Here is a 24,765-nt window from a genome sequence, read left to right on the forward strand (position 1 = left end):
ATCCTCAGAGAAGAAGTGGAGGAAGCAGTGAAGTCCGTGAAGAAAGGAAAATCAGCAGGCATTGATAACATCCCAGGAGAACTGGTACAAGCAGGGGGTGAGGCTATGATCGATGCGCTACATGCAATCAGCCAGAAGATCTGGGAGACAGGAGAGTGGCCAACACAATGGACCCAGTCTTTAGTGATCACCATACCCAAGAAAGGCAACCTACAACAGTGCAATAACTACCGCACCATCAGCCTGATATGCCATCCTAGCAAAGTGATGCTCAGGATCATATTGAACAGGTTAAGACCCCAGGCTGAAGCAATTATAGCTGAAGAGCAGGCAGGATTCAGGGCAGGACGCAGCACAACTGAGCAGATTTTCAATCTGAGGATTCTGAGCGAGAGATACCTTCAACACCAACAAGAACTCTACCACGTATTCATAGACTTCAAGAAGGCATTCGACAGAGTGTGGCATGCGGCACTCTGGGCGACCATGAACTACTACAACATCAACGCAAACCTCATCCGCGCCATACAGAACCTCTACGAGAATGCCAGCAGTGCAGTTTACCTCAACGGGGACATTGGAGACTGGTTCCGAACCACAGTTGGAGTGAGACAAGGATGTTTGCTCTCGCCGACACTCTTCAATGTTTTCCTTGAAAGAATTATGACAGATGCACTTGAAGACCACCAAGGAACAGTCAGCATTGGTGGCAGAACAATCACAAACCTGCGTTTTGCTGACGGACTCGCAGGCTCAGAACAAGAACTGGAGAACCTGGTCAGGCAACTAGACAGATCCGCCACAGCTTACGGCATGGAAATCAGTGCAAACAAAACAAAACTGATGACAAACAATGACAATGGCATCCAAACTGACATCACTGCCAACGGAGAAAAGCTTGAAACCGTGAAGAATTTCAAATACCTTGGAGCAATAGTTAGCCAGAATTGCAATGACAGCTGCAACACTAGCCAAGTTGAACACCATTTGGAAGGACAAGGCAGTCAAGCTCAGCTCAAAGATAAGACTCATGCGTTCCCTTATCTACTCAGTTCTCCTGTGTGCTTGTGAAACATGGACCCTTACAGCAGAATTAGAGAAGAGGATTCAGGCCTCAGAAATGAGATGCTTCAGAAGACTGCTTGGCATCTCTTACAAAGACCACATAACCAATGAGGAAGTCAAAAACAGAATAAGGCAAGCCATTGGTCCCTATGAAGATCTTCTCACCACCATCAAGAGGCGCAAATTAAAATGGTTCACCCACGTAACAAGAGGAGAGGGGCTTGCCAAGACACTGCTCCAGGGAACAGTCAGAGGAGGAAGGAAGACAGAGGAAGAGATGGGAAGACAACATCACAGAATGGACAGGATTGAAGCTGGGCGAGGCGGTCAAATGTGCGAAAGACAGGGATGGATGGAGAGGACTGGTTGACAGGTCATCTGTAGCGCCCCAGCGGCAACCGCCATGGGGCAACTGAACTGAACTGAACTGAAGCATCAGTTGTGAACATACTGCTAATCCCTAGGCTGCCTATATGACAAGATAACTCATCATCACAAGCATGTACGCTTAGCTGCCACAATGACGAGATAACTCGTCATCGAAATATTCAGACTTTTCCCTGGTTTGCATTCAGTTCGTTGACGAAAATGCTGGTTGCTTTAGCTTATGGAATCTTTATAGATTCTATTCATGGCGAGAAACCCCATCTACGTCATGAGGCAGTCCTTTATTTGAACGTTTTCGTTGGGTCACTGTCGCAGTGTTTTGCCTAGCTCCTGTCCTTGCTCGCTCAACAATATGTCAGACTGACGCCGTGCTCAAGACATGCGATTGTGGGGAACTAAATAACCAAGATTGCTTTCTTTAGCTGATGTTCAGATAGAATTGAAGTGTAAATTCGAAGGAGAAGACAGTGATGAACATTTTTATAGGACGATTCGATAGAAAATAAAGGGAGCAATCAAGAGAGTGGCCAAGATACGACAATCAGTGAGTGATGCCGCCTGCACAACCATAGCAGATGACACAAACTAACTGAATTATTAGCAGGACACAGTGTGAGCGATTTTCTTGGCACTCAGGCAACGTGGTCTGATGAGAACTGGATAAAGTGATCATGTAAGAGGGGTGAAGAGGAGGGGGGTGGAGACTGAGGGGGCGTGGCCTCACATCCATATTATCACTTGGAGAAGTCACAATGCATTGTGTATCTGTCTCTTTAAAAAAAAAAAAAAGATTATTGTGGTTTTTCTAGTATGATTTTGTGTGTGCAGATATCCATTTATCCCGAAAATATGATATTTTAGTGCAAATTACCTGACTAATGTTTGCAGTGAACAAGTTGAAAATGTGACAAAAAACAAAACACTGATTTCAAAACAACAGCATGTCACTAAAAATATATAAATGGGAAAGCATTATGTGTTTTGTATTCTTTTTCATTTACCTTTCAGAAAATATATACTTTTATGGGTCTTTCTCAAATAACAAAGAGCACAGAATTTTTTGAAAATCAATACCCGTTTTTTGTGAAAAAACTGTGGCAGATAGATTTCACTTAACCCTTTGAGCCCTGACCACCGCTTTACTGGTGGTAGAGAAAAATGACATAATGCCTAGCCACCAGTTGAGCGGTGGGTAAACACTTGTGTCGTGTTTTGCTATTGGTTGACTTATATTGAAGAGTCAGTCAGAAAAACCGTAATATTCTGACGTCAGCAAACGTAGTACCAACATGGCTGCGCCTTTTCACTGTGTTTTGTGCATGTGCTTTGGATAAAAAAGATTGATTTCTACCTGAAGCGTGCAGAGTCTCAACCTGACACGCCTCCTTTGATCAGCTGATTCTGCATACTCCGATTCATTTTCAACATCACTATCTGTAGCAAAATCATCCGATTCGAATTCCACCTCACTATCAGAGTAATCATTGTCATGCTCTACTTCCGATAAATCATCAAGCATATCAGTTACTTGCTGTACAGTTGTTTTCTTGCACATTTTGTCACCGATTTCTGCCCTGATGGGCCAGGTTGAGACTCTGCACACTTCAAGTGTTTTCGCACCGCTCAACCAGTGGCTAGGCATTATGTCATTTTTCTCTACCACCGGTAAAGCGGTGGTCAGGGCTCAAAGGGTTTAATACCAATTATTTGCAAATTTTGGCTCAGGAGCTCAGGCAGAAGGGTTAAAATTGCTCAGGAACTCGGGGCTCAAAGGGTTAAATCCTATTTTCCTGGCAGCAAAAGGGTTAAAAGTACAAAGCAATAAGTTTTGATCAAATGCCTTTTCTTGAAGGAATGGTGGTAGACTACTCATTGAATCTGAATTGACAGTTTGTTCTGTGATTGTTCAGCTGCACCCCATCATGAGGGGCAATAGCGTATACATGATTTAGCTGTCTGTACTAATCTCTCTCTTTCTGTCTCTCTGTCAGTTGCTTGCTGCTGTCCTCTCTTCCCACGTAGTATTCCAGAGTCACTTAGTACAATCTATGTGTTTTGCTTAAAGAGAATGACCAGAAGTACAAGTACCAGAATTTTGCAGATACTTTAATTTTGAGAAAAGTTAATTTTGAAAAGAGGCTTGAAAAAAATCTAATTACGTAAGTGAATTTTGCATAGGTGATATTTGTTACAAGACAGTCATTTTAATGGGCATCTAAAAAAATGGGGGGCTTTTTGAAAAATAATAATGATAGAATTTTTAAAAGACAAGAAGATGAATGAGGCTTTGTTGAGAAAATTTAAGTTGGCAGTGAAAGATAGTATAAGGTGTTTTGTTGTTGATGACAGGCGTCAACCTGCTGATCGGCACAGAGAATGGACTGATGTTGCTGGACCGCAGTGGACAAGGCAAAGGTGAATGACCTCACGCCCCCACCTCATGTCTGTCACAGAGGCTTAACAGTCTGTCGTCTGCAGCATCAGGGCACCTCTAATGAGACATATTTAGGTTTTTTGCAACACACAAGATTCAGATATGAACGTGTGTGACCATGTCTTCTGCAACATACAGGACTGCCTTATTCAGACTTGAACATGTTGTGCTTTTTTCCAGTACCAGGACCACCCTTTGCAGACCTGAACATGGATGATTGTGCCTTCTGCAGTACACTGAATCACCACATTCTGACCTGAACATGTATGGTTGTGTTATTTGTAACACAGGAAGACTCCATCCAGACCTGAATGACCATTTCTTCTGCATCATAAAGAACTGCCTTATTAAGACCAGAACATACATGATTGTGCTTTTTTGCAGTACACAGGACCATTCCATTCTGACCCAGACATGTATGATTGTGCTTTTGTTTTCAATACCATGACCACCGCATTCAGACCTGAACATGTATAATTGACACATACAGACCTGAACATGTATGATTGCCCCATACAGGCCTGAACATGTATGATTGTCACATACAGATCTGAATTTGTATGATTGTTCCATTCAGACCTGAACATGAATGATTGTCCCATGCATACCTGAATTGTATGATTGTCCCATACAAACCTGAACATGTAGGATCGTTCTTTTTTGTGTCAAACATTTACATATTGGGGAATAGGCGACATGCACTCAACCTCCTGATCCTGCTTTCAATCAGGCCAGAATGAGTGTTTTGTCAGGTATTTCATGAGGCATCCCATGTATTCAAAACTTGCAAAATTAAACTTTGCAAGAAACAAACTCCTGGGGGAGAGGGGAAAAGCCCACAACTACATGGGTGGTTAAAAAAAAAAAAAAAAGAAAAAAGCCTAAAACAGAGATGGAATAATAAGTTGTTGCTTTTTTGTTTTGTTTCTTTCTCTCTTTGTTCGTGACATGAGCAGTGTTGATTTTGTTGCGGTGTACACTCTGATTTCACTGTACACTGATCTCACTGTGATGACTGTGTTGAGGTGTACACACTGATCTCACTGTGATGACTGTGTTGAGGTGTACACACTGATCTCACTGTGATGACTGTTTTGAGGTGTACACACTGATCTCACTGTGATGACTGTGTTGAGGTGTACACTCTGATTTCACTGTACACTGATCTCACTGTGATGACTGTTTTGAGGTGTACACACTGATCTCACTGTGATGACTGTGTTGAGGTGTACACACTGATCTCACTGTGATGACTGTTTTGAGGTGTACACACTGATCTCACTGTGATGACTGTGTTGCAGTGTACTCACTGTGATGACTGTGTTGCAGTGTGCACACTGATCTCACTGTGATGACTGTTGCGGTGTACACACTGATCTCACTGTGATGACTGTGTTGAGGTGTACACTCTGATTTCACTGTGATGACTGTGTTGCAGTGTACACACTGATCTCACTGTGATGACTGTGTTGAGGTGTACACACTGATCTCACTGTGATGACTGTGTTGAGGTGTACACTCTGATTTGACTGTGTTGCAGTGTGCACACTGATCTCACTGTGATGACTGTGTTGAGGTGTACACACTGACCTCACTGTGATGACTGTTGAGGTGTACACACTGACCTCACTGTGATGACTGTGTTGAGGTGTACACACTGATCTCACTGTGATGACTGTGTTGAGGTGTACACACTGATCTCACTGTGATGACTGTGTTGCAGTGTACACATTGATCTCACTGTGATGACTGTTGCGGTGTACACACTGATCTCACTGTGATGACTGTGTTGCAGTGTACGCACTGATCTCACTGTGATGACTGTGTTGCAGTGTACACACTGATCTCACTGTGATGACTGTGTTGAGGTGTACACACTGATCTCACTGTGATGACTGTGTTGCAGTGTACACACTGATCTCACTGTGATGACTGTGTTGTGGTGTACACACTGATCTCACTGTGATGACTGTTGCAGTGTACGCACTGATCTCACTGTGATGACTGTTGCGGTGTACACACTGATCTCACTGATGACTGTGTTGCAGTGTACGCACTGATCTCACTGTGATGACTGTGTTGCAGTGTACACACTGATCTCACTGTGATGACTGTTGAGGTGTACACACTGATCTCACTGTGATGACTGTGTTGAGGTGTACACACTGATCTCACTGTGATGACTGTGTTGAGGTGTACACACTGATCTCACTGTGATGACTGTGTTGCAGTGTACACACTGATCTCACTGTGATGACTGTGTTGAGGTGTACACACTGATCTCACTGTGATGACTGTGTTGAGGTGTACACACTGATCTCACTGTGATGACTGTTGAGGTGTACACACTGATCTCACTGTGATGACTGTGTTGCAGTGTGCACACTGATCTCACTGTGATGACTGTTGCAGTGTGCACACTGATCTCACTGTGATGACTGTGTTGAGGTGTACACACTGACCTCACTGTGATGACTGTTGAGGTGTACACACTGACCTCACTGTGATGACTGTGTTGAGGTGTACACACTGATCTCACTGTGATGACTGTGTTGAGGTGTACACACTGATCTCACTGTGATGACTGTGTTGCAGTGTGCACACTGATCTCACTGTGATGACTGTTGCGGTGTACACACTGATCTCACTGTGATGACTGTGTTGCAGTGTACGCACTGATCTCACTGTGATGACTGTGTTGAGGTGTACACACTGATCTCACTGTGATGACTGTGTTGAGGTGTACACACTGATCTCACTGTGATGACTGTGTTGCAGTGTACACACTGATCTCACTGTGATGACTGTGTTGAGGTGTACACACTGATCTCACTGTGATGACTGTGTTGAGGTGTACACACTGATCTCACTGTGATGACTGTTGAGGTGTACACACTGATCTCACTGTGATGACTGTGTTGAGGTGTACGCACTGATCTCACTGTGATGACTGTGTTGCAGTGTGCACACTGATCTCACTGTGATGACTGTTGCAGTGTGCACACTGATCTCACTGTGATGACTGTGTTGAGGTGTACACACTGATCTCACTGTGATGACTGTGTTGAGGTGTACACACTGATCTCACTGTGATGACTGTGTTGCAGTGTACACACTGATCTCACTGTGATGACTGTGTTGAGGTGTACACACTGATCTCACTGTGATGACTGTGTTGCAGTGTGCACACTGATCTCACTGTGATGACTGTGTTGAGGTGTACACACTGATCTCACTGTGATGACTGTGTTGTGGTGTACACACTGATCTCACTGTGATGACTGTTGCAGTGTACACACTGATCTCACTGTGATGACTGTGTTGAGGTGTACACACTGATCTCACTGTGATGACTGTGTTGCAGTGTACACACTGATCTCACTGTGATGACTGTGTTGAGGTGTACACACTGATCTCACTGTGATGACTGTGTTGAGGTGTACACACTGATCTCACTGTGATGACTGTGTTGCAGTGTGCACACTGATCTCACTGTGATGACTGTGTTGAGGTGTACACACTGATCTCACTGTGATGACTGTGTTGTGGTGTACACACTGATCTCACTGTGATGACTGTTGCAGTGTACACACTGATCTCACTGTGATGACTGTGTTGATGTGTACATACTGATCTCACTGTGATGACTGTGTTGCAGTGTACACACTGATCTCACTGTGATGACTGTGTTGTGGTGTACACACTGATCTCACTGTGATGACTGTGTTGATGTGTACACACTGATCTCACTGTGATGACTGTGTTGCAGTGTACACACTGATCTCACTGTGATGACTGTGTTGTGGTGTACACACTGATCTCACTGTGATGACTGTTGATGACTGTTGCAGTGTACACACTGATCTCACTGTGATGACTGTGTTGATGTGTACACACTGATCTCACTGTGATGACTGTTGCAGTGTACACACTGATCTCACTGTGATGACTGTGTTGAGGTGTACACACTGATCTCACTGTGATGACTGTGTTGTGGTGTACACACTGATCTCACTGTGATGACTGTGTTGCAGTGTACACACTGATCTCACTGTGATGACTGTGTTGAGGTGTACACACTGATCTCACTGTGATGACTGTGTTGTGGTGTACACACTGATCTCACTGTGATGACTGTTGCAGTGTACACACTGATCTCACTGTGATGACTGTGTTGCAGTGTACACACTGATCTCACTGTGATGACTGTGTTGCAGTGTACACACTGATCTCACTGTGATGACTGTGTTGAGGTGTACACACTGATCTCACTGTGATGACTGTGTTGCAGTGTACACACTGATCTCACTGTGATGACTGTGTTGCAGTATACACACTGATCTCACGGCGCCGGTTCCAGCAGATGGAGGTGCTGGAGGGACAGAACATCCTGGTCACTATCTCTGGCAAGAAGAACAAAATCCGTGTCTACTATCTGTCCTGGCTGAAGACCAAAATCTTCAAGTCTGATGGGGTACGAATTGGAATCTTAAGGGAGGGGAGAATGAAAGAAAAAGGAAAACTTTTTATTTTCTTTTGATAACGAAGAAGCAAATCTTTTACCAAAAGAATGTTCCAGGATTCCCTTGAAACTTGAATTTTGTTTTGATCGAAGTATTTTAAACAAGAGAGGCAAGGCCTTCAAGACTCACTTGTGATACACTTTAAAAAATCCAAGCTTTTTATGTATTGAGTATAATTTCAAAATGTAATGTTTAAGATGAGAAAGATCAGTTTAAAGCAAATTAACTCCCCTGGCATTAATTACAGAGTAATTTCCCTTTTTTACTGTCTGAACCAAAACATTTGCAAAATAAATAAAACTTCCATGCTTAGCAAAAGAAGTTCCTGTTTTAAACAAGATGACTGGAAAGAACTGAACTTTTCCTATTTTTATGCCTAATTTGGTGTCAACTGACAAAGTATTTGCAGAGAAAATGTCAATGTTAAAGTTTACCACAGACACACACACACACACACACACACACACACACACACACACACAACAGACAACTGAACACCGGGTTAAAACATCGACTCACTTTGTTTACACAAGTGAGTCAAAAATAAAAGGAAGGATAAAAGGAAGTGATGTGTATTCCGGACATGGACCTTTCAAAGCATACCCATTCAGAAATTGCATCACAATTACCTCACTGCTAGGCTTCAGAAAGTCCAGAACCATGTTGCATGTCTCGTCTTTCATTCCTCAAAATTTGGTGTCTCTCTTCTTCATTCTTTACACTGGCTCCCAGTACAGAATGAATTATTTACAAAGTCATCCCTCTTTGTTTCAAGTCCATTGATTCTTCTAGTCCACAGTATCTTACTGATTTCATTCATCCTTACTTACCCTCATGCCAACTCAGCTCTTCTTTTGACACCCACATGCTTAGGATCACCCCTGCTCGAACCAAAAGGTACGGCCAACACAGTTTTTCATACCAAGCCCCCATTCTTTGGAATCAACTTCCTCAGCTTCTCCGTCACTCATCTTCACTGCAATCTTACAAAACCAGTCTGAAGACCCGCCTTTTCCCCTCCTGAATAATTCTCAACAGCTCATCCCTTTCCAGTATGAACTAAAAACCATTAGTGAGTGAGTGAGTTTTGACCATTTCAGACTTTGTTGGTTGTATTATTGATTGTGTACTATTTATGATTGTGTGCTATGATGTGTGAGTGCATGTGCTTGTGTGAATTGTGGAGGGGGGGAGGGTAAATGATTATTTATAATGTTTGGTATCTTGTGTTCAATTTTTCCTATTTGATATTTACATATATGTTATATTTGTAAATGCCTGGGGCTACTTTTTAAGATGAGGGGTAAATCTCATAATAATGATAGTATATATTAAGTGGCATCACAGTGCACTTAGATCACAGTTGTTGAAGGTATTGAAAGTTGTCACATGATTTCATTTATAATTTTTTTCCAGGGTCTAGCAATATTGTTTAGAGATGGCTTGAAAAGTTCGCAGTTTCTGGTTCTTAAACCTGAAAGCTGATGGTGATTATTATGATGTTGGATTAAATACTGGAAGAACTGTAAGTTATGGGTTTTGTGTGCATCTTTTTATCCCCCATTTACATTTGCAGAGTGACAAGAAGAATGGTTTCGTCAATGTTGGAGAGCTGGAGGGATGTGTACACTTCAAAATTGGTAAGCACGTTTTTCAGTGAGTGTGTGAGGGGTGATTTTGAATAATATACAAGATTGAACTTAAGAATACTTCTTATCTCTAAAAGATATAAAAGTTATGGGAATCAGAGAGAGAGAGAAAGATGTTTGTCATATTAGTCCATAAAATGAAGAGCTTAGCTCTCTCTTACGGCCATGCTGGAGTGATTTTAGCGGAGTGAGATGAGATGTGGGACTGTTGGAGGTAATCATATACAATCTAATTCCTTTCACACTTTACAAGAGTGGATGAAGTATAAATCAGAATGTAGAAACATCCAATATGCATGATAAGGATCCCATAATCAATCTGTAGGTTATGGAGACACAAACATACCCAGTATGTAAACCTCTTAAATCAGAGTATAGCTGCCTACAGGAGCACATGGTATGGCTGGCAGGATAAAAACAGTTCTACATGTAAAATCTCACTTTGACATACAAGTGAAGGTGGGAGTTGCAGCCCAGTGATGTAGAAACAAAGAGTCTTGGACTGACCACACAGATTGATGGAAATTTGAGTACTTCATCCTCTTGATGTAGGTAATGAAGTGATCCCAGTGAATATCTTTTTGTCAAAAGTGTGGATGTGTTAGGCATAGCTATTCACACACACACACACACACACACACACACAAACACACAGAGAATACCCAAGTCATACTGCACCTCACACCTTACATTCACTGTCACACACACACACACACACACACACACACACACACACACACACACAAGATAAAAAAGGAGCTAGAAGCTCCACGAAGGAGTCTGAAGAAAAACACACTGGTAACATAAGAACATAAAGAAAATGTATGGTTTCATGGGAAAACATTATCATAATGATTTTCATAAGAGGCAAATCATTTCTCTAATCTGCAGATGGAAAATGAATTGTTTTAGGACAAAATATGTCAGTAACGTTTCTTGCATCTGTGGTGCTCACATAACAGCCGATCATATACCAACTTGCGATATGTTAAAGTCTCAAATCCGTGAACTGAAATCATCTTCAGTGTTGACGATCTTCAGCAGTCCATTGCTAATGTATGACTTTTTCAACTCCTTGTTAAACAGTCCAGTTGGTTCACTGTTATAGTTGTTAGTTTTTCATTAGAAATATGTTATATTGTTATGATTTTTTGTTTATTTTTTAAACAAAACTTAAATCAATAATTTTCACACACACACACACACACACACACACACACTTTCACTTACTCGTATGCGTACACAGTAATTCCCCTCCGCCCCCCCCCCCCCCCCCACTCGATTTTTTTCCTTCCCTCGTCTAATATCACTTACAGTGAAAAGACGTTAAACTAAAGAACGAACACACACACACACACACATACACACACATAATCCCTCCAACTGACACCTAGGACAATGATCAAAGAAGTGAATTCTTGCTAAGCAGATGACTTTTCTGCTGTACTAATAGTGCATAGTGTATGGACATCAACACAACTCTAGCACCTCTGTGTCCAATGATTATGTCAACACAGCAGTGAAGTGTTTAAGCTTTTGGGGGGTACATATTTCAACAGAAGTGCCATGGCAGGACATTGGTCTTATGATCAAGTGCTCACTAGTGATCAGGGTCCAGGTTTAGCATGATGATGTGTCCCTGGAAAAGACATTTTGATTTTCCTCATGCCACCCAGGTGTGAAAGGGTACCTGACTTCAGTTGGGGAAGGTTGAACTGGTGGAAGGAGAGGATTGGGCTCCACTTTCTTATACAGAGCCATAGACACATTGGATATGAATTCAATGGGCACAATAGCCGAATGGTTAAGTGTTGGACTTTCAATCTGAGGGTCCCGAGTTCGAATCACGGTAACTGCGCCTGGTGGGTAAAGGGTGGAGATTTTTCCGATCTCCCAGGCCAACATATGTGCAGACCCCTTTGTGTGTATACGCAAGTTCACACGAAGATCCTGAAATCTATGTCACTTTTTTTTGGTCAGTGATCAGTGGGTTATGAGAACAAGAACATACATAGCATGCACACCCCTGAAAATGAGTATGGGTGCCTACACGGCGCAGTAAAAACGGTCGTACACGTAAAAGCCCTCTTGTGTACGTACAAGTGAATGTGGGAGTTGCAGCCCATGAACGCAGAAGAAGAAGAAGAATATGAATTCACTGCCCCGATGACCAAAAAAGGCTATGGGACCTTTAACCTTTAATTCAAACAAGCCTGATATTTTTTATATGATTTGTATGATTGAATAGATAGGTTTTGGAAGTACCTGATGATAGTGAGTGGACTGAGCATGCAATTACATGGTTATGGTTTGCAGTGAAATACGAACGGATCAAGTTCTTGGTCATTGCACTCCAGGACAGTATTGAGATCTACGCCTGGGCCCCCAAACCCTACCACAAGTTTATGGCCTTCAAGGTAAGAACTGGATTGAAAGCTGCCTTGATGGGTCTTTCAAGGTGTGAGTATATATGTGTGTGTGAGAGGAAGTGTGTGTGTTTATGCACGCACACTCACATGCTCATGTGCATGTACATGTCCATGTATGTGTTTGTGTGAAAATCACATTTGAGGGAGATCAAGAAAAAAAATCTTCCTGATTCCATAAAGCTAACTGAATGATTGATGGTGACATCAGCTTTCAACCCTGTTCAAAGTCAGACACAGTTCACTTTCACCCCTTGTGCAGGGAACCTTGGTTTGAACTGGTTGGGTTTGAAACAGAAACATGATTCAGTTCATGATACAATAACTTGCAAGGGTTTTGGTTGCCTTTTTACTACTATGAAATCAAACATTTGAACGAGTCCTTTTTTGTCACAGAATAAGTTAACTTCCTTTTTTCATTTGTTTTATTAAATGACAGTGAAGTGACTGCCTTGTTGTTAGGGGAAAATTGTCTTATTGGCTTGACTTCCAGCTAGAATTATGAGATTTTCTTTGTGGAGATAAGTTTGATTCTTGATCCACTTTTTAATGACAATAACAAGAACAACAAGAGGCAGAGCCTTCAAGACTCACTTGTGCTTCGCACTTTATCCAGTAAAGGAATCACGAGGAGAAAAATAAAGAGATTTAAAAAATTGTTGAAAAGTGCTCTGTACTAAATATGATATATAGAATAAGCTTGGAAAAAAAGAAAGAAAAAGAAATGCATGCGAGCAGGATTGAACCATGCATGTTCAATTCCGAAGCAAGCAGACTAATCCCCTCGGCGCATCAGATGTCATTTGACTCAGCTTAATACTTAAAGCAATGATGATGTTTTCTTCTTTGTGGGATGAATAGATGTGATTGTAGTGGACGTAATAACGCTGTTTAAATCATGGGTTTTTTGTTTTGTTTTATCATATCTCGATTTTTCTTTTATTTCGGCGATAAAGGAGACGATGCCTTCTCCTTCAAGCACATCACAACACATGGCAGATCTCTAAATCTGCACAAACCAGTCTACAATGGGCTGAAAGAAACAGTTGATTCAATTTTTCTTTCATGTTCATTCCAGTTAATTCAGTGTCCACTTTAGAATATTGATATGCAGTAAACACGTCATTGGTGTAGTTTGTATCACTGTAAGTGTTCAGTCCAGAATGTGTGCTTCTTTCCTTGTAATTGTGAACAAGAAACATGGGGTTATGTCATCTTCGAACACAACCTACATTCTAGTCGGCCAAACACAGTGGAAAGTGGTTTTTAGAAATTTCGGAACACATCTCAGCAAAATAAACCATTAATGATTCAAAAATACAGCTTAATTCAGGAGACTTACAACCTGTTATTGGTATGACTCTGAAGATTGTTTTCATACTTTGTTTAAGCCAGTTTTGGTATTGGCAGACAAAGTATTTCCAGAGAAAATGGCAGTGTTAAATTTTACCACAGACACACAAACACACACACAGCCTATAAATTCTTTCAGACCCTGTCCTCCCTCTCTCTCTCTCTCTCTCTCTCTCTCTCTCTCTCTCTCTGTGTCTGTCTGTGTCCCTATCTCTCTCTTTCTGATAAAAATGCATTCACACACACACACACACACACACACACACACGTAATACATACATGATATATATATATATATTCATACATACATATGTACATACATATTTGATGCTGTTTCATTAATTTCTATATTGCTGAATCTTTAGGTCAACCCATGTGCCTTTTTTTTCATTTTTAGATTATCTTTGACAGATTTGTTACACACACACACACACATATATATATATATATATATAGAGAGAGAGAGAGAGAGAGAGAGAACAAGAACAAGAACTTTAATCTCCAGGCCTCCGGCCCCTAGAAAGAGGCCAAAAGTACACAATATGGTGATCACGCAGTGACAACAAAATGTAAAATACATACTAACTTAAACTTGTAGAACAAAAGTGCTTCTTGTGCATAGTAAATTAATTCTAACTTTCTTCATTGTTGTCACAGAATTCCTGTCATATCTTCAGGGCATTAGGTATATGAACGCAGAGTTTACGAATACTGTAAACAGAACCATTCTTCAGCAAGTGAACATATGATTGACCTTCAGAGTTCAGATGTTTTTGCCACAGGTTATTTTAAAGGACACAATTGTTTATAAAATGGTTTTCATCTTCGACCACGTTACAATGTTCACTTGCGTAATTTGAATTACATTTGAATGTTCTCCTGAAAAATGATCCATTTATTGGAAGCAAACAAAGCCGTAATTTTACCAAACAGTCCCTAAAACACTTTTTATCCATACAGTCAAAATATTGCTCACACGGAAAACCAGTTTTAAACAGTCTGTAGTTATGATATATATCTTTAGACATTACTGACTCGTCCCACTCTTGCATAAATATATCTTTCATTCTTTGCTTAAATAATGACAAAAAAGTTTGCTCATAATCAACGCCTTTTTGCAGCCAGACATATCCAAACCCAAGTCTAAGTAAAGTATTTTTTACTAAAGACATCCAGCATTTTTTTCCCTTTGTCCAGGTTAAACAACATGAAATATGCCTGTCAGGGTAATCGGTGCACGTTCATATTCAACAACCTTAACCAGTACTTGATACGCCTTATAGTACTATTTGTATGTAGTGGATAACGACCTAGTTGCTGTATGCAAACTTGTTTGGTACTCGAAGTGGTATGTTTAAAAAACGTTTACAAGCAAACAAATGAACCTTCTCAATATTTTCAAGTTTGTTAAGACCACACATCTCTGAAGCGTACATAAGAATGGGTTGTACCTGAGCATCAAATATTTGGAAAAAAACATACTTTGGAAATATCATTCAGCTTCGTTATATATTTTATACAATCAATACATACATGTTTGCCTTTTACTGTTGAAGTTTCTACTCCTTTGTTTATACTCATTTTTGTCATAAAAACAAACCCTAAATAATTATATTCATTCACTACTTCCAGAGCATTTCCATCGAGATTCCACTTTTAATATCTTCCCCAAAAGCCACCTTTTCGAAAAACCATCACTTTCGTCTTGTCAGTATTTACATTCAAGAAGAGTGTTTTACATGCATTATTCAGAATATTAATTTGATTTTGCAGACCAATCGCAGTGTTAGATAGCAATACTATATCATCCGCAAACAGAAGAATGTTCAACTCTAATAAATCAGGGAAAAACTGAATTCATGAATACCAATGATTTCAATTGCTGGTGCAGTTTCGTTAACAAACAACGAAAACAATATGGGGCTTAACATACATCCTTGCCTTAGGCCAGTGGGACAGTCAAAAAACTCAGTTAACTTATCTTCAGTATGTATACAATACGTAACACATTTATACATAGCAGTGATAGCATTCATAAATTTCCCATTTATACCTTTCTGAATCAAAATATCAAACAAAGACTGACGTTGCACAGAGTCAAATGCTTTTCTCAGATCAACAAAACATGCGTAAAGCATACCTCCCTTCTTTGATAAAGATTTCTCAATAACTGCATTCAGAGTAAAAATATGATCTGTTGTGGCATAACCACGCCTGAATCCAGCCTGTGACTCTGTTAGCATATCATTTTCTTCAGCCCATTTGACAAGTCTTCCGTTTAGCACTGATGTATAACATTTGGTAATAAGACTGAGCAAAGACACACCCCTATAGTTGTCTGTTGAACTACTGTCTCCCTTTTAAAAAATTGGAACAATTAGTGCCTTCATCTGGATACGTGCCCTTATCAAACAGAATGTTAAACAGTTTTGTTAAAAAATGTACAGCAATATTATCAGCTGATTTTAACATTTCTGCCAAAATACTGTCTACACCACAAGCCTTGCCTTTTTTAAATTTCTGAATAGCATCTGCAACTTCTTGTTCTGAAATAGCATGACTGAGTTCATCTAATATATTTGATTCCTCTGGTTACACTTCACTAATGGCTCTGCTATCATTAGTTGTAACGCTCTGAGTAAATAAATTCCGAAAGTGTTCAAACCATAGAGGGAGAGAGATAATATATGTATGTATATATGTATGTGCACATACAGGCATGTGACTGACACACTGTGGTTCTGTGTGGGCAGTCATTCACAGAGCTGATTCACAAGCCAGTCCTGGTTGACCTCACAATAGAGGAAGGTCAGAGGTTGAAGGTCGTGTATGGGTCACACCTGGGTTTCCATGCCATTGACCTTGACACTTCTCAGGTCTTTGACTTATACATTCCATCACATGTGAGTATTTTATCTCTTCTGATGAATACTGATATATGATTTCAAAGGTGTTGCACAAGAGAGTGATATGCACAATCAATGCCTTGACATGTATCATTCCAAATTTGTCGTTGACAAATATAATTGTGAATCTGTCTTTGCTTTCACCAACCATTTCCTGAACACAGCTTTCACATCTTCATGAAAATGTAGTGTGGAACATCAGAAAAAAATAAGTGTGTAATAATGAACCTGTTTTCTTCTTTTTCTTCTGTGTTTGTGGGCTATAACTTCCACATTCACTTGTACCTGTAAGCATTTGTTTTGTTGTTGTTGTTTTGTTTTGTTTTTTGTTTCTTTCTTTCTCTCTCTTTAATACACATATGACAATTTTTTATCCTGCACTTAACTTTTTAAGGCAGCCATTCTCTTGTCTTTGAGGATTAGTGTATGCACTCTGTCCCGTGCCTGTGTATCATGGTCAATGGACACCACAGTTACGTGAAGCTAAGTAACTGAAGTATGTCACTGAATGTAAGTGAAACTAGTGGAAGGAGGAATAGGCTGAAATTTTGCAAGTCAGGCTGTGGTCTTGAGTCAATGAATCGTGGGTGAAAAAAGGTGTATGGGAGCTGTTGGACCCCCCTCTGTTGTGTTCTGTCAGTCAAAACACCACTCAGGACCAGGGACTTGGAGAATGTGTAGAAAATGATTCTGTGTGAATGCTTTCAGACATACTTTTCTGATTCTTTATTGAAATAAACCAGCTACTGTCTGAAGTGTTCCTGACTGGCCAGGAAGGTTGAGCACCCAGCTTACAGTCAGAATGTTGTCAGTTTGAGTCACAGACACCCAGCATAAAAAAAAGGCATTTCTCTTGCCTTAAAAAAACAAAACAAAAAAAACCAACCCTTTTGCTGCCAGGGAAATAAGATTGAAGTGTAATCTATTTGCCAGTTTTTTTTCACACAAAAAATGGGTATATATTTTCAAAAACTTCTATGTGTTTTGTTATTGGAAAGAGACCCATAGAATACAAAGCTCATGATGTTTTCCAGTTTTGTATTTTTCCAATGACATGCAGTTCCCCTCAGTCCCCTCACTCTGCACTGGCTCTGTACCAAGAATGTCACTCCCAGTGTGTACTGCTGCTACTTGTTGCATCACTGTCAGCCATGCAGTCGCCTGCTCTCTACAGTCGGCATCACACACTGTTCATCTTGCCAGTCTCTTCATATCTCCCTGTTTTTTCAATTGAATCATCTGATAAAAGTTCATCGCTATCTTCCTCTTTGAACTGACACCAGTTCTATCTGAACATCAGCTAAAGAAAGCAATTCTGGTCAGTTTTGATGCACCGATTGCACAGCTTGAGCTGGATGTCATAAACTGGACCATTTTTTCAAACAGGCACTCCATATTGTTTTCTATGGCTTTATTACATCCTGAGTCACAAAGGTCTGAATAGCTTTAACATGAAGTGACGTGCCCAGAGACCATGAAAGTAGAACAGTAGCATTCAACATTTAGAGCCTTCACAATGGTCATGTACATCAGGAGTGCAAAATAATGATACATCTACTCTGATGTGATCTCTGACTGACCATTTTACTAAGTATGGTTCAAACCTCGGAAGTGGGTCAGGTCAGTCTGGCCAGGGTCGGTGTCCATGTAGCTCAGCAATCTGAAATCAGTTTTATAGACTACTGTCAGAAATATTATATCATTGTTAAATATTATATCATTGTTACAGAACCTCACACACACACACACACACACACACACACACACACACACACACACACACACACACACACACACCTTTCATCTGATCATGTTTCCTTCTCTGTCCATGCCCACCACTCCCACTCCCCTATCTCCTTTTCTCTTTCCTTCCTTACCCAACAACATTAATCTTATATTCTGATGAGTGTTTGTTTGTTTTTCTCAATGCGTGTATATGCATGTGTGTGACCTTGGAGTGGTGTTGGTGAATCATTCACATATTGTTGATACTAGTACTGTAGTAGTAGATTTTCAGATATATTTTGGAGATCTCCATTGTAGTCTCTTCTCTCAAATTTGTTCTCTCTGTAGATGGTCTCTTTGTGTGTGTGTGTGTGATACTTTTCACATTAGAAAAATAAAGGACATCAGTTCTTTTGTTAATTGCCTGATTGTGTAACAGAAAAAGGTAAGTGGTGGATAGAAGAGGGAGTGGAACATTTTAGACAGGGGCTTATTTGCATGTGTACACACAAGCACCCGCACGCACACATGCACGCAAGCACGCACGCACACATACACACACACCACACGCATGCACGCACGCACGCACGCACGCTCGCACGTGTGTGTGCAGTCGCTTACCCTTTTCCTAGAAATTTTTTACCACTATGCTTTTGCCTTTCATTAGTTTTTGGTAGTGCAGAACCTCTTCAGGGCGGTATTTTGATAAAAGTTTAAGAAAGAAAAAAAAAACACAAGTGCTTTTATCTATTATTTACAGAAAAAAAGAAGTTTCTTCTCTTTGCTCTCTCTCTGTCTCTCTGTGTGTCTCTGTCAAGTTAGAGAAATATTATGTACAACAGGTTTTGATTTTGTGTGGTTGTGTGGTGATGTGAAAGGATTTCTTATTACTTTCAAGCAAAGACTTATAGATATCTTCATTCAAGAATGGTTGGGTACTATTAGTGATAGAGACAGATATTCATGCTACAGATCATTTAAAGTCATATTTGAAAAAGAAAAATACATAACACATGCTGAAGAATATTGTTTCAGAGTGGTGTTGTCTCAGGCCAGATTTGATGTGCTTCCTTTAAATAATAATGTTAATAGGTACACTGAAAATGATGTTTTAAAGCATTGTCCTTTTTGCCAAGGTGAACTAGAAGATGAATACCATTTGTTGTTTGTTTGTTCTGTTTTTATTGATTTACGGACAAAATTTCTTCAAGACTATTTAAACATGTCTCTTAGTTCACTTCTTTGATCAAACAACAAGCAGAGAAATTGCCATGTATCAAAATTTATTTTCCATGCTATCAAAAGGAGAAATCATATACTCAGACCTAATTAAGTAGAATTAATGTCAAGTCCATGAACATCATGTTACTGTGTCATCTATTTAAGTGTTATACCCCTTCCCATGCCCAGCCCCAGTCTCCTGGTTTTGAATTGTGGTCCATGGCCAAAGTTAATTAAAACATTTTCGTTCGTTCGTTCTCTCTCTCTCTCTCTCTCTCTCTTCCACAAACACGTCTGAGCAAACAGGCCTATGACATGATGCTTTTGCAGATGGAGTTAGGTAAAGAAAACTGGTGTTATAAAGTGAATAAGGTTCTGACTGAACATGGTTTTGGAATTGTGTGGTTGTCCCAGGGTGTAGGAAACGAACAGCAGTTTATTGCAGAATTCAGAGACAGACTCATTTGTTCCTTCAAACAAAACTGGCATTCTGACATGGAAAGTAAAGAAAAATATAGTTGGTTCTTTTCCTTTAAAAGTATATTTCAACCAGAAACATATCTCAGAATCATTACAGACAAATGGCACAGAATAAATTATGCGAGATTTAGGTTAAGAACTCTGGGGTTTAATGCAAACAGAAGATGGTTTGAACCTGGATCTTCTATACAGTCACCATGTCCTCTCTGTGGATACCAAGTGGATGATGAAAAACATTTTCTTTTTCAGTGTGAAATGTATAATATTGTACGAGAAAAATGTATATTCTTTAAAACAGAGATGGCTAAAAGCCATGATGTTGTTACTGTCTTGTCATGTGATAATGAAATCATAATTAGATCGGTTGCTAAATTCATTGCAGAAGCTCAAACAATGAGACAAAGGTACATAAGTCAGAATAGTATCAACAGCATAGAAGACACTTAATTATAGTTAGTACAGAAGTTGCTATTTTATTTGGACAAAACAGAAAACATAACATTGCATACTTAAGTGTATTGTTGAGGCAGTATGTATTGGTTTGATGTATTTTTGAATGGATGGTCGAGTCAGTCCCCATTCATTTTGGTATTTTATTATCATTACATTGTTGTTTTTCTTTAGTTCCGTTTCGTTGAGTTTTTGTCAGGATGTGACTTAAGTGTTTCCAAGTATTGCATATTTTCTTGGTTTAAACTGACTGAAGGATTCAGAGAAAAAACATAGTTTTTTGTTGTTGTTGTTTTGAAGCTAAAATATATGCATTTATGTTGTTGCCCCCTTGTCAAAAGACCTTTCTTGGCAATGACAATAAATAATTCCAGTGTCCAGTGTCTCTCTCTCTCTCTCTCTCTCTCTCTCTCTCTCAGGCACTGAAAGAATCAGTGACAATAGCAATTTATACACTACTCAAAGCAACAAATGTACACCATAGATACAATGTATCAAGCTACATCTTTCATGCGGTCAACAGAAGACAGAATACAACCTTTTAGATACGATAATGTGATTATGTCCCACATAATTTCCAGATATAAATTTTGAGTCCACTTACACATAAAGAGATACGAATTATTGTTTTTGTGAATCAAACAAATGTATGTTTGCAATCGTTTGTATTATGCCAACCCCTACCACATTCCCTTTTCACCCACCATATGTATTGTGGCAAAAGGCCAAAGTGCAGTAACTATATTCTGAGTTATGATTTTTCTCTCTCCCTCCCACTCTCCCTCTCTCTCTCTCTCACTCCCTCTCCCCGCTCTGTCTCTCACTCGTGCACTTCTAATTTAATGATTATATTCCACATTGTTTTATTTTTGTGTTCAAAACATACATGTATACATAAACTATGTTTGCAAATTATATCACAATATTATGAGTAAATCCCACTTCACCTCACCCCCATCTACACACACAATCACTTACACAACTGAACATGTTTAGGACAAGAAATATTACAGCCAACAAGTATTGTTTAGAACACGGTGAAAAGAAATGAATTATAATGCCATAAATAAACACAATGTATGAGAAAGTGAGTGAGAAACAACCTCATACCTGAGCAACATGAATTCAGTACCAGATTTCACAAGATATGTCATAATATTCACATATTGATTACATGATGATATTAATTCAAGTAAACAGTTCACCTTGTCAATCACATGTATTTGACCAGGAAGCAACAGCAAATAGTGGAAACTATGGAAACTGAAAGTAGGTAGTCTGCACATCTGTCAGTTAACTTACCTCCATCTCTTCTCATGGTGCATTGTTGTTCTTGTTTATCAACTGAGCACAAGATTTTTCATTTGAGGGGTGTCTGAATGGTTTCAATCATCAGAGCAGTTATCTATGGCACATTACAGCTTTCTATTTCAAAACTGATGTTGATGATACATCCATGTTCAAAACTTCTGCTTGCACATTAGAAGTCAACATAAATTTGGCAAACCATTGTGTCAATCAGTCTCGTGACCTAATAAAATGTGTGTTTACAGTCTGAAAGTTGATGTTGAAGTAGGTTGGTCCAGCCAGATTTTAGAATACATGGCAGAAACCATATTTGCTTACATGAAAGAGTACAATTAAGTAAGATTAATCTCAAAGCAATATCTCAAATAGATTTTGAGATATTGAGTTATAATAAATATTCAGAAAATTTGGCAAAATTGGGGAATCTCACAAAATGGCATTTTAGAACCCATGTAGAATTGCATCTTAATGGTCCCCTTTGTTAAAACTTTTTATATATGATCCATATGGTACACAGAATACCTCCATTTGTTTTTTAGTTGGTTGTTAATGTTACTGGTTGAATGCCAGTGTCAAAACGTTGGGGAAAATGCTTATTTTCTGTAAGTCCAATCCTGCAGTTTTGATGGTAGATGTACCAAAATGATTATGACTTTGCAGTTGATAAAGAAGATATTACTGTGTTTAGCTAATTTTCCTAGATGCCATTTTGGTATATATGTCCAGTTCTGTTGTTCAGAGACCTTAAAAAGCTTTCCAGCCCATTGTAAGTATAGACATTTTTGTAATTGCGATATTAATCATTGTAACTCCACCAGCTTCAAAATCAGCTTCCACTATTTTTCTCTTAATCTTTTCAAATACTTTCCTATTACTCTGCTTTTTCTGCCACAAAATTTATATAAAATAGTGTTCATTTTGCAAAGCACACTCTGTGGAAGACCAACAGATTGCATAACATATGTGAACTGGCTGATAAGAAATGTTTTTACAACTACAACTTTACCAAAGATGCTAAGGTCACATTTACTCCATTCCTTGATCAGGTGGTTCATTTGGTCTATTTTATGAGTCCATTGTCTTCAGTTTCTTTTGCCATTCTGTTAGATTCAAAATAGATGCCTAAGATTTTTATTTTGTTTACTGAAGTAAACTGAATCTGTTCACCATTGTTATGTTGACCTAAGAGCTTTTGTTTTGTGTGCATTCATCTCAAGTCACTTAGTACTTCTGGTTAGCTCCCCTGATTTTCCCGACAGACGACCCTTTTGTTTGGGAAAGAAATAAAATGGCCAAAAAAAGAGTTAGAATTTATTAACTGAAAACTGATCAGAAAGATGACAATACAAAACTTCCTCCCTTCTTATGCTATCATACAGTGAGATGATAAAAGTATCCATATTTTTTGTTCAAAATTTGCACACACTGATGACTTGTAAATGAATCCAGGAGAGCATAAAGAGTTTGAAACAGATTAAATTCAGAACATTATACACCCACGATAGGGCCTGTTTATCTAATTCTGTTGTCTTCCTTGTGACTAACATGAAACTGGGTCAGATGCCAGTGTTGACACGCACTGTTCACGTGAACCAGTCACCACGATAATAACTGTCCTGTTTGTGAGAACAGCCACACTCGCTGCATTTATTGTTTGCAGTGGAGAGTGGAAAGGTCAGTTAAGATATTCTCAGCTGATATTTTAGCACGAGGGGAACGCGTGGTCTACGAGGTCTACGGTTGATTCGAAGACTGATCACTTGAGTTCGAAGTGTCACGCCTGTATCCACGACTGCTCGGAAAACCTCTCGATGTCTGTTGGGCGAACAAATCTCCGCGACCGCAGCCAAATTCCCGGAAACTGTGTCCTCTTCCACGACTGGTCAACTGCTGAGCCGCTGGTCTGTACACTGAAGCAATTGTCGCTGCACTTCGTAGATTGTCCAAGGCTTCAGGGGTAAACGTGGAACCCCGTTGCAAAGACCGGAAAAACCGGGAGACTGTTGGATCAAATGTCGACTGCACAATTAAAGCCGCATGTTCTTCCTGTAGGTACTTGATATGGGCATAAAGCGTAGTAAATAAGTCCTCGAATCTGCTGTCGGTGGCTTTGCTATTGGGTGGTCCACACTGTAGCAGTTTCAGTGCAGTTTCACAGTAACGAGCACTGCGTACAATCACATTACACAGGGGTTGGTCTGTTTTCTTGATGCCTTGACGGTTACCTGCTTCTGAAGGTAATGTCAGTTCTGGTGGCAATCTTACTGATTGCACAGATGCCTTTACTGTAGCGTATGCTGCATTCACGTCAGAATCACAGACAGGCTGGGATCCGGAGGGGATAGCATTGAGCGGTTCTCGATTGTTCTCCTCACGGGAGCCATTTCCGGTCTCGCCGGCTTCCAAAAAAGCAGCCAGTCGGTTTAAAGCTTGAAAGTCCACTGTCAAAGTGCGAATTTCGTTCAACACATCCTTTAACGTCGGTTGCGCATCCTTTTCCCGCTCGGGAACGTTGTCCTGACCCTTCCCATTGTCGTTCTCCATCCGATGACACGTCTATTTTGCATGCCAAGATGCGAAACGTGGTATGTGCTTCGTATGCACATAAAGGAAGTGAAGGGTAGCAGTCACAATCACGTGACTGCTACCAAGGGAAATAAATCCAGTGTAAGTTAAGTTTCTGGTGATTACTCACATCATTATGGAAATTAGGTGCCTCTCCAAAAAATTCAAAACTTTCTAAGGCCCAAATCGGGGCCTTCCGTCCAGAGTGAGTTATGACCAGAGAAACTTTCTAACATTTTAAGTATTTCTACCGATTTAAGCATATCTTCATTA

At 39.9% G+C, this 24,765-nt stretch overlaps 1 protein-coding gene across 4 annotated transcripts in view; it reads left to right on the top strand.

Annotated features, from left to right (window-relative positions):
• The window catches only part of LOC143275197 (mitogen-activated protein kinase kinase kinase kinase 4-like), a 331,965-nt gene that overhangs the window by 261,359 nt on the left and 45,841 nt on the right, over nt 1–24,765 (top strand). For all 4 annotated transcript variants that reach the window (XM_076579163.1, XM_076579166.1, XM_076579165.1 and 1 more), the window contains exons 23-27: nt 3,802–3,867; nt 8,215–8,360; nt 9,986–10,049; nt 12,375–12,475; nt 16,591–16,740. In XM_076579163.1, coding sequence (XP_076435278.1) covers nt 3,802–3,867; nt 8,215–8,360; nt 9,986–10,049; nt 12,375–12,475; nt 16,591–16,740 — 527 coding nt within the window. The remainder of the gene's footprint in view (nt 1–3,801; nt 3,868–8,214; nt 8,361–9,985; nt 10,050–12,374; nt 12,476–16,590; nt 16,741–24,765) is intronic.

Source organism: Babylonia areolata, chromosome 30 (genome assembly GCF_041734735.1).
Source record: "Babylonia areolata isolate BAREFJ2019XMU chromosome 30, ASM4173473v1, whole genome shotgun sequence".
NCBI lineage: Eukaryota > Metazoa > Mollusca > Gastropoda > Neogastropoda > Buccinidae > Babylonia > Babylonia areolata.